This window comes from Nelumbo nucifera, chromosome 6, assembly GCF_055504915.1.
Source record: "Nelumbo nucifera cultivar China Antique chromosome 6, China Antique-T2T, whole genome shotgun sequence".
Taxonomy (NCBI): Eukaryota; Viridiplantae; Streptophyta; class Magnoliopsida; order Proteales; family Nelumbonaceae; genus Nelumbo; species Nelumbo nucifera.
This window is the reverse complement of record NC_142654.1, coordinates 37,423,236-37,433,773: the sequence shown is the minus strand read 5'-3', so window position 1 is coordinate 37,433,773 and position 10,538 is coordinate 37,423,236. Positions and strand designations below refer to the sequence as shown.

Genomic DNA, 10,538 nt, shown 5'->3' with positions numbered 1-10,538 from the left:
ATCCACATCTTACCAAATCAGATTTGGACAATCTGTAATAATTATTGGGTTGGGCCAATCCAAAATAAATTGGTCCATATTCTTATTGGTTTGAATTATACCTAAGTCAAATTTCCAATAATCTGATCACGAGGCCAAACCCTTGTCTAATTTGAAATTGATCAAAACTAAAGCCGGCACAAAATCACTTTTATGAAAGTACTTTTACGAAAGCACTTTTACAAAAGTAATTTTATATGAAGTACTTTTACGAAAGCATTTTTATAAAAGTACTTGTACGAAAGTGCTTTTCAATGCCAAAAGGGTATATTTTTATAATTTTTAGATTTTCTTCATTTTAATATATTTTCTTAATTTTTGATATTTCATTTGGTTTGGATTGGATCCAATCCAATCCATTTACATTTTAATGGATTGGATTGGATCCCCAGTACATTTATAAGACTGGATCAGGCTGGACCAAATCCAGACCAATTAAACACCTCTACAAGTAACAACAAATCCCAACTTATGAGTATGGATATTTATGTACGTGGATGAGACACCTGTTTAAGTGGGAGATGAAGTAGTTGGGTAATATTGTGTGATGACTTAATAATGTGTGGTAAGAGATAACTTTAGTTGTCCCAACAATCAACTCTTATAGAGCTTCTGATACATGGGACATCTGAGATCTTAAGTTGGTTTCGTCTAGATTGAATCAAATCCATGTAGAATCCTAATATATAACTTCTTACATGATTTGTTAAGTTATATTCAATATTTTCAAGTAGAACTGATGTCTGTCTGATGATATAAAAGGAGAAGGAGAGAGACAGACAAAGACAGAGAATAAAGTATAAAGAACTTTATCAATAAAATATAAATTATAAAGCAGCAGGTAAGTAGCAGAGGGACCCGAACCCATGATACTCTAGAATGAAATTTCATCAATCATATTTTTCCTTTTATAAAGTTTTCCAGCAAAACATATATCCAACTTTAGACCACCCCATAAGGAGGAGGAAAGAATATATAATCTCTTGCGATTGATCATAACCAAATATTATTATTATTTGGTTGAAATTTAAGCTGCATAAATGGTTTGAGTTATGATGATCTGGCTGCCAAGACAAGTTGGCAGGAAAACCTTTAAAGAGTAAAATACATGGGATGGGGTTGGCTTCATATATAAGCAACTGGTGCACTGCTTGACAGATCTTAATAGCTGGGGATATGGCCCTCTACGCTGCCTTGTGAGTTGTGATGCAACTCTCATCGTCATCGATCGAATCATTTTCTTTATTTAATTAATTTGCTCTTCCAATGTTCTTCATTTCAAGGAAATGGAAAATTACACTTTCAGTTAGAAACATCTCAAACTATGTAAATTAAAGCAATCCAGATATTTCAAAGCAGCTGGATGATTCAAGTCTAAGGAAAAGGTTGGTCTTCTGATCTTTTACCGTTTGATTTTTATCTGAGATGAGAAAACACAAGAAAAAAAAAAAAAAGTTGATAAATAAAACAAGGGAAGAGACAGAGGAGCTTGAATGGTTCCAGTACCCACCCACCTGTAAGGCAAATAAGGATAGTACGTCGGACCCATTCTCAAGATGACGTGGCTTATCATGATTGGTCAAATATCCTCGGGGTTCTCGTAGAGGATTAAAACGATCAGGATTTGGGAACACCGAGTCACCGACCACGAGAGGGAGAGGGACCGACCGACGACCGGCTTCTTCCCTAATTCCCTGCTCCCCGACCCAGTGGTGTGGGTAACTGGTAACTGGTAAGGGTTGTGCCAGCTGCAGTTGTGTTGAGCTTGTTGTTTGGACTGTTGAGTTCGAAATGTCAGAAGGGGACTGGAATGCCGACAACCCTAATGAGTAGGCCCCACTCTTCACATGGTAGCCAGGTAATTTTTCGACATCTATTCTAGGTCTCTCCTTTGGGCCCACCCAACCACACATTGAATACTACGTTCCAATCAAAACACGAAACATACACGTTTTAACCTGCACATTCTACGCGTATTAACATCCTCTCTATGATTTTTTCTTTTTATTTTTTTCCAGCCAAATGAGTTCAAGTGACAAATACGGTTAGAGTGAAGTAAGTGATAACACAGCTAAACCATGAAGAAAACGGCTATAATTTTTTGAAAAATCCATTTCCAGTCCTTCTGTTATTTCTTACTACTTCACCTTGTCCTTTAATCATCTAATAAATCATTTTTCTGTTTTCTTCAAACAAGAAAAAGAAAGATTTCATCTCTCCCCTCTCTCTCTCTCTCTCTCTCTCTCTCTCTCTCTTTATCCTCTGTATCTTTCTGCCTGTACTCTGTATCTCATGTCAGTCTTTTAATCTTCTGTCTGTAAGTTTCAGCGCCCTACTCTTCTATTTCTATCTACCAACCTCCTTCAGTCCAGCTAAGCTTTTCTAGCAGCAACGTTCCCCTTGGTTGTTTCTCTTCTTTTGTGATATTGCCGAATTTGGAAGCGTTTTCTTCTTTTGTCTGCTTTACCATCCCCACCCCTCCTAATTTGGCGAAATTCACTATAATTTGAAGAAATTTCATTTACTTGATAGTTAGTATACTGATATCTGTTGGGGACGGTTGCCGAATCTGGTGACGATATGGGTGAGAAAGAAGCTAAGAAAGTTGAGACTCCAGCGGCCTTGGAGCCTGCACCACCTCCGCCTGTTGCAACTGTTTCTGAGAAGAAAACAGCAACTCCACCTTCCGAAGACAAAGTCGATGACTCCAAAGCTCTTGCAGTAGTCGAAAGTAATCTCTCTCTCTCTCTCTCTAAAATCGAATGCGTTTAACTATTTTCGGTGTCTATTTCTACTAGAATTCACAGACGTTCTTATTTTCGGTGATTTTTTTCCTCTATTGTATCCAGTTCATATGTGGTTACCGAAATTCGACCAGATCTTTTAGAAGTAACGTGCATGTGAATTGTAACTAACATAATCAATTTGTTAGAAAAAAGCTTATTCTCATTAGCTAATTTTATTTGTGATCAACTTTTGGAATTAATTCTGTGTGCAAGTTGTGCAAAGCAGGCCCAAATATGTGATATTTTATAGAATTCAAGCTTCTCCTTTGCTTCAACTAAATGCTTTTGTGGATCATTGGAGGGACTAATGAGTGCTTTTCTTAGATCCCTGGTTGTAAAGAGACATCTAAGAGTTTTCTATCAATTAATTTGTCATTGTTCCTTTGGATCTGTATTTCTTCTGGTTACGCTCAATTGTGCTCCTTTGTTTATGGATTATTTCTTTTTTGGGTGGACTAACTTTTAGGAATTCCAAAATGATACGATCACTTTTGCTTTATACGTCTGAGTTGGTGGGCATACTACCTTTTGACATCCCCCCATTTTACAAATCCATTTCATCACATCTTCAAGGATATATAAACCCTTTGCCGATGTCTGTTATGATCAAGGGAGTTTTGGTTTTTCAACCCTAAAGATCAATTTATCAAATACTGTTCTGGGTTTGATCGTTGAGCTTCATGAAAGGTGATTTTTTCACACACATCTTCAAGGATATATAAACCCTTTGCCGATGTCTGTTATGATCAAGGGAGTTTTGGTTTTTCAACCCTAAAGATCAATTTATCAAATACTGTTCTGGGTTTGATCGTTGAGCTTCATGAAAGGTGATTTTTTCACACAAGATGTATCATGATGTACTCTGTATTTCTTCTTCCTTTTCTTGTTCAGAAAAAAAGGTGATTAAAGTACTTCTCAGGAAGATGATAAGTTCTAAAGGAAACTTGAAGTTTGTTGTCTGTGATTTTTAATTACTTGTAATCATCTTTTTCTTGTTTGTATTACCAAGATTTACTAACAATGGACAGGGACAAGGAGCATGTGTGCATTATTAGGTAAAAAGCATGACTGAAATCATCATCATTGTCATCGTCATCTAGCCTTATCCATCTATATGGGGTCGGCTACATGAATCCTGTTTCGCCATTCCATTCTGTTTAATGTCATATCCATTGTTAAATTATTAGCACTTAAATCATTTCTTACTATTTTGACCCATGTCCTTTTAGGTCTACCTCTTCCCCTTCTAGCCCCTTCAACTTGCAACAGATCACATTTTTGGGTGTTTTTTGGAAGTTTTTTTTATGCTTTGCACTTGCAGTCAGTGGTGATTTCTGGTGATAAAAATTGAATTGACACATAAATGTTAATGGTCCCCAGGGATATTGATCCAACAGTTCTAACCATTCCCGTTGTTTATTTGTTAATGTGGAGGTTACCAACCTTTTGGAAGGATTTTTGTTTGAAACATGAAGCAATATAATTCTCCCTTGATGTATAACTTTAAAACGATACTGTCTAACCGAATCATGGTTTTTTCTGTCTCTGGCAGAGGCTCCAGACTCCAAAGAGGAGAAACATCCTAAAGAGGAGAAACATTCTAAGGGGTCAGCTGACAGAGGTAAATGTTGAATTAGAACTTTTACCTATGATGGGTGGCTTATCCCTAGAATATCTAGTTACTTGTTTCATAATTCTTCAGATATTGTTCTTGCACGGGTTGAGAAAGAGAAGACATTGTCTTTAATCAAAGCATGGGAAGAAAGCGAAAAGGCAAAAGCTGGGAACAAGTAAGACAGTTGCATTCTCTTTATTCTTTCAACCATCTCTTGGTACCAGAAATTAAGTTACTTGGAATGAAGGAGGATTTCAGGATTGGTCATAATTACAGATTAATTAGAGACCTGCCTTGCATTTATTTCTACTAAATTTTACGTGATCATTGTGTTTCATGAATAATCAGATTTTCTACTAAATATCATCCTGCCAGCTTGAATTTCTTTTTTGTAATTCTTATGCAGGTTCTTCTTTCTCACAAACCTAAGTTATTGTTCATGTTTTGCACTAGTGGCTTACACATGCATCTGTACTTTCCTTTTATAGATATGCATAATAGAAATAGAAATTAAAAAATATCAACAAGAGCTTTTCACTAAGTTACCATTTATGTTTTGTATTGTGCCTTTGCTCTTCACTAAAAGCTTGTTAAAGTTTGATTTCTGTTTGCAAACCTATCAGTGCAAAGTAATTAAACCTCTTTGGCCATAAAATGAAAATTTCTGTCATAGTATATGAACTAATTTCATAATTCATTACTTCTTAAATATTCACAAACATGAGCCTAGAATGTACCATCTATGATCTATAGAAACAAATATCAGTTGAGGAATGGATATCAATTTAGGGAGGTACGCATATATGGACACTGCAAACAACTTAAAGAAGGAAGAAGAAGGAAACACAGTTTGGTATTCACTCTTCTGAAACTTAATAAGGCACACTTTTCACCATTGGAGAAGTGGAGAAGCAGCTGAAAGCCCCTAGAAACCAGTGCATGTTTTCTAATGCTCTAGGAAACAAACATATCAAGTGCTTGATTTTTAGCTTTGTAGAGCTGTTAACTCTGCATCAAGAAGTGTGGCACTAAAAGTTTCAGTATCCTCTAGAACCCTCTAGACTTCAACTCAAATCTGTAAATTATATTACAGATGAAACAGGTAGACCACCATCTACACTGATTCAATTCAACTTAACTAAGCCTTGTCTGAACTATATGGGATCAACTAATTTATAGAGAATCAAGATGTTTTAATATAAAATACATCCAGAGTTTAATAGGTGTAACAAGATAAGGAATGTAGTCAAAGAAGGCAAAGTTGAAGGATCTCATTACCAAATATATCACAATCATGTGGCACTAATGCTAGAGGCATTCTGTTCAATGTTATATTCCCTGGAATAAGATCTTTTTAACTTTTTTTTTCTATATTTCATACATGTATTCTGGGAGTATATTATATCAAGGTATCATAGTTAATTCTGCCATGTCTACCTTTATTTTTTCACTTGACTGGTTGAGGTTGACAAAGACTGTGGACATGACAATAATCTTAGAGAACTGTATAACAAACTCAAGTTTTATAAACCAACTATTTAATAGTCATGATAAACTAGATGATATTTTTAAGAAGAAGAGTATATTCTATTTACAACTTCATTATGAGGTAATCTGGTACATGTTCAATAACTTAGCATACTTAAACAATTTAAACAGGGCGGATAAAAAGTTGTCAGCAATTGGCTCATGGGAGAACAGCAAGAAAGCATCTGTGGAAGCTCAGCTCAGAAAAGTTGAGGTATACCATTCTCATAACTCTTCCTATGTTCAAAAGATTGAGGTAAACTGTTCTCATAAATCTATACATTATGGATATCTTTTGTCAATTTACTTTGTGATGCACCTTGAAAAAAACAAATCTATTAGGAGGAACAAATGCACTTACCATCAGTTATTTATCGAAAAAGAATGGTAGTGTGCTATTTTCACTAGGATAATATCACTTTCATAATCCTGAATCTGTATCAGATCTAGCCAAGCTTGTCAGTACCATGACATAAGATTCCAACCACTAGCAAACCATGATATTTTTTCAGTGGTTGCCATATAATAGCAACAAAAATCCCATGGTATTATTAAGCTCTTTTTAGGTATTAATCTAACTATTTGTTCAAATGGAATGGTAAAAACTGGGATTTGAATTTATATACTAGGAAAGCTTTTTGTCTAGATAGCCTTTAGTTTTTACTACTCTGAACACAACTTTTCTTCTTCCCTAAAAATTTGAGGAAAAAATAAGCCTTTTTCTTCTTTCAAATCTAAATTAGCTATCAATCTTATTTTAAGAATCAAAAAGGAGAACCATCTTCAGGGCTAAACTCTGGATTATGCTTCAAACCCTATTCTCTATCTTATTTAAGTTTTTTTATTTCATACTTCGTTTGAGGAACAAACATTTACTGTAAAATCTTTGACATGTTTGGAAAGCCCTATACATCAACTGATCAAGACCCAGGTCAGCTAATGTTGTTTATGGACCTAGTCCAAGACAAGAATTCCTGGTCTATCAACAAAGACTCAAGTTGTATCTGTCTAACTGGTTTGCTTTGGTATAACTAAGATGGCCACAAAAAAAAAATTGCTTAAATGGAAGGGAATAAAAATTGAACACTCAATTAAGGAGTCATCTATCTACTTTCAGCTAAATGTTTACTTTCTTGCTTAGTTGCTTATCAAAAGAAGGGTAGAAAAATGTGGAATAGGAGCTCCTGTTTCATTTCTAATAAGAAAAATCTTTCATACAAACAGGAACAATACGAGAAGAAGAAGGCAGGATATGCAGAGAAAATGAAAAACAAGATAGCTCAAGTCCACAAAGAAGCAGAAGAAAAGAGGGCAATGGTTGAAGCCAAGCGTGGGGAAGATCTACTCAAGGCAGAGGAGATGGCTGCCAAGTACCGTGCCAAAGGGATTGCTCCAAAGAAGCTCCTGGGGTGCTTTTGAAGTTAATATTCTCAAGCTTGACAAATAGAAGTGGAAAATATGTTTTGGTTTTTTGGCATCTGTATATTTCCTCTTTTTGTTTGGCTTGCTATTTACTGTTTGTGTTTGGTGGAGATTTACTAAATGTCCAATGTAGTTCGAATGTTTGATGCGTGTGTGTAAATAAAGGAAGAACATATTTATTTTCTGATAACAGATGTTTGAAATATTCTTCAGGTTTTTGGACTTAGGAAATTGGCTAAAACCATTGCATCCATTGATTACTTTAGAATCTACACGTCTATGTCTGAAACAGAGAGATGACTCAGAAAATTGAAATGCAAGTCATCAGACTCTATCACATAATTGAAGAACTTCTACAATCCCTTTGGCCATCTGTAACATTACAGAGATTATAAGTGAAGCACTGGTATTTTACTGGTGCAACATTTTCGGTTTGATATAGAAAATAATTTTATCTTTACAAATTACGACCAAGAAAAAGATGCTTTTGAAAACAAAGACATTGTTCTTGATATGGGTGACCGGTGACTACTATTTGGTTGGCATAAACACCAACAGATTTTAACACCCTTTAAAGCTTTTATGGATCAGTAATCCGTAACAACGTATTAAGTAGAAGTAAAAAGTAAAATTGATTTGTTTGGTAAAAAAAGGAAAATAAATTAATATCAATACAATTACATTTTTTTGATACGTATGAAGGAAGATCAAACCTAATGGAATATGGCTCCACCCTTTATGTCCATAGACCATATGTAGTTTAGAGCCAAATGGAAACTAACAACAAATCCAACCCTCTACCAACTTGATGTAACACCGTTCATCTCACCATGAGACTGGGACCCACTATAAAAGTAGGACCTGCCATGTATGAGATGTGTGTGTGAGACCATATGTTGGTAGAGGGTTGGAAGGTGTTTTAATTTGCTGGGACCTGCCATCTGTGCATTGGCATAAGTGTAATATAATGGATTCCCAAAAACATCTGATAAATAGATGTATCAGGAACCAAAAGACATGGGTTCAATGTCTTATAGAAGGAAAGTGCATGAATTGGAAAACTTTGGAAACCACAAATAAAAGATCAGGTGGCATAATCAAAATGCATTGCAAAGCATTTGTATTCATGAGGATCTTGTAATGAGTCGCATCGGACCATGAGAGATGAGCATCGACTTGAAGTGGTGTAGGTGCTAGTTTAGCACCTTCCCTTTTCTAGTTCATCTCCATCGGTGAGAAGCAGGTACTCATTTGAAAGATGCATTCTAGCTAGAGGGGGGCCTCAGCCGAGCAGATATTCTTGAGGATGATTGTGCTTCTTGAGATGTGTTGTCACTTGAAGTGTTTCTCTATGAGTTTTCATATTCTTCTTGGGTTGTTCCTCCATTTTCATTATTCACCATTCAAGAACTTGGACCTAAGTCCACAAAAGCTTTCTTGCTCATACCTTGGCCTTTCCACCTTATTAAGGTCTTCAGTAGTCTCACTCTCCAAGAACGCAACATCTCTACTCTGAATGATAATCTTGTCTATAGAATCCCACAACATATAGCCGAAATCTTCATGACAATATCCAATGAAGATACATTGCTTGGTCTTAGTTTCAAGTTTGGGCCTTTCATCTTTCGGAATTTTATAGATGCCTTGCAGCTGAAGAGTTGCAAATGATCATAGGGAGCATCCTTCCCTCTCTAAACTCTTTTAGGAACATCACCCTTTAGTGTAACCGGGCACAAAAAATCGATTAAGTCCACTGTCATCCTCATGGCCTCTCTTAAAAAGGCTTGGATAACTTGGAGTAAGGGAGTACATACTTTATCTTTTCAACTATGGTTCGACTCATCCTTCTACTAATTTCTTCTAACGTGGAGTCTTGGGAATAGTCTGATGCCATACTATCTGCAATTTCAACTATGGTTCGACTCATCCTTCTACTAAAAAGCTTTGTTCTACCTGGTCTTGCACTCATATAGATTCTCCAGCTTATGCCATCATGTATCCATCGATTTCTTATGCTACATGGTGGGAGATACTCAAGTCTACACATTGCCTAATTTATCCAATATCTTTCCTATTTAGAAGCTCCTGTCGGTCTTAGTCTGGGGTTTGATCCCTTTCAGGTTGATGGGCTGAAATATCTCTTTACATTAGAGGTTCTTCCATTCTAGTCATCCAGACTGTGTAGTTTAAAAATGTAAACTTGAAAATCATGCAAGTATTCTCTTCCATCTCAATAGAGATAGAAAAAAAAATCACACAACACCGAACTTAGGCTTTGATACTAGTTTGTTGGGAAGTGGGTGTGTAATTTTGAAAGCAAATAATGAACTAGCAAAATGGTAAAGATAAATAAGCAGAACAATAATAGAAAACAAGCACATAGACAACATTTTACATGAAAAACCCTTCTGAAACTTGAAGGGAAAATCGGGAAAAATCACAGGACATTAGTCAAGGTGAGTTAAAGTAAAGAGAAGAGTTGTCTTCAAAGAATGGGTCGAATTTCACTATATTGAATAACTGTACAAGACTGAATATATATACAAAAATAATAAAGAATAAATTGGAAACAATTAAAAGAATAGAAACAGAGAAATAAGGAAATGAGCTTCAGTAGGAAACTTCCTAAGATGAGAGTTTCCATTTTGCTTTGATTGATTTCTCTTTAGTAAGAATCCTTTGTATAGTAGTTGGTCCTTCTTTAGCATGAAGACTAGAGCCTTCTTTGGTAGGAGATCTAAAGCTCTCTTTGGTAAGAGTACTAGAGCTCTCTTTAGCAGGAAGGCTAGAGCTCTCTTTGGTAAGAGGGGAAGAGATAGGGTTGGTAAACTCCTCAATACGCAGCGAAAGTGGGCTGGAAGCACTTGAAGTTTGGACCGAAGCCATTCGAACCAATGAGAGGAGAGCGGCTTAGTGAAAATATTAGCAAGTTGATACTGTGTGGGAAGGAACCGCACGATCAGAGACTTCTTAACAATAAGATCTCGAAGGAAATGAAAATTGACCTCAATATGTTTAGTACGGGCACGGAAAATGGGATGAGCTACAAGATACGTGGCCCCAATATTATCACAATAGAGAACCGGTGGGGACTGAATTTTGACCCCTAGGTCAGAGAGAAGAGAATTTAGCCACAAGAGTTCGGTGGT

General features: G+C 36.0%; 1 protein-coding gene across 1 annotated transcript; it reads left to right on the top strand.

Moving 5' to 3' along the window:
* The first annotated feature begins 2,057 nt into the window (after positions 1–2,057).
* Positions 2,058–7,579, top strand: LOC104608730 (remorin-like). Its single transcript, XM_010274799.3, has 5 exons — positions 2,058–2,770; positions 4,378–4,446; positions 4,528–4,615; positions 6,100–6,181; positions 7,192–7,579. Exons 1-5 carry the CDS (start codon positions 2,620–2,622, stop codon positions 7,384–7,386), a joined length of 585 nt encoding a protein of 194 aa, XP_010273101.1. The 5' UTR covers positions 2,058–2,619; the 3' UTR covers positions 7,387–7,579.
* The last annotated feature ends 2,959 nt before the right edge of the window (positions 7,580–10,538 follow it).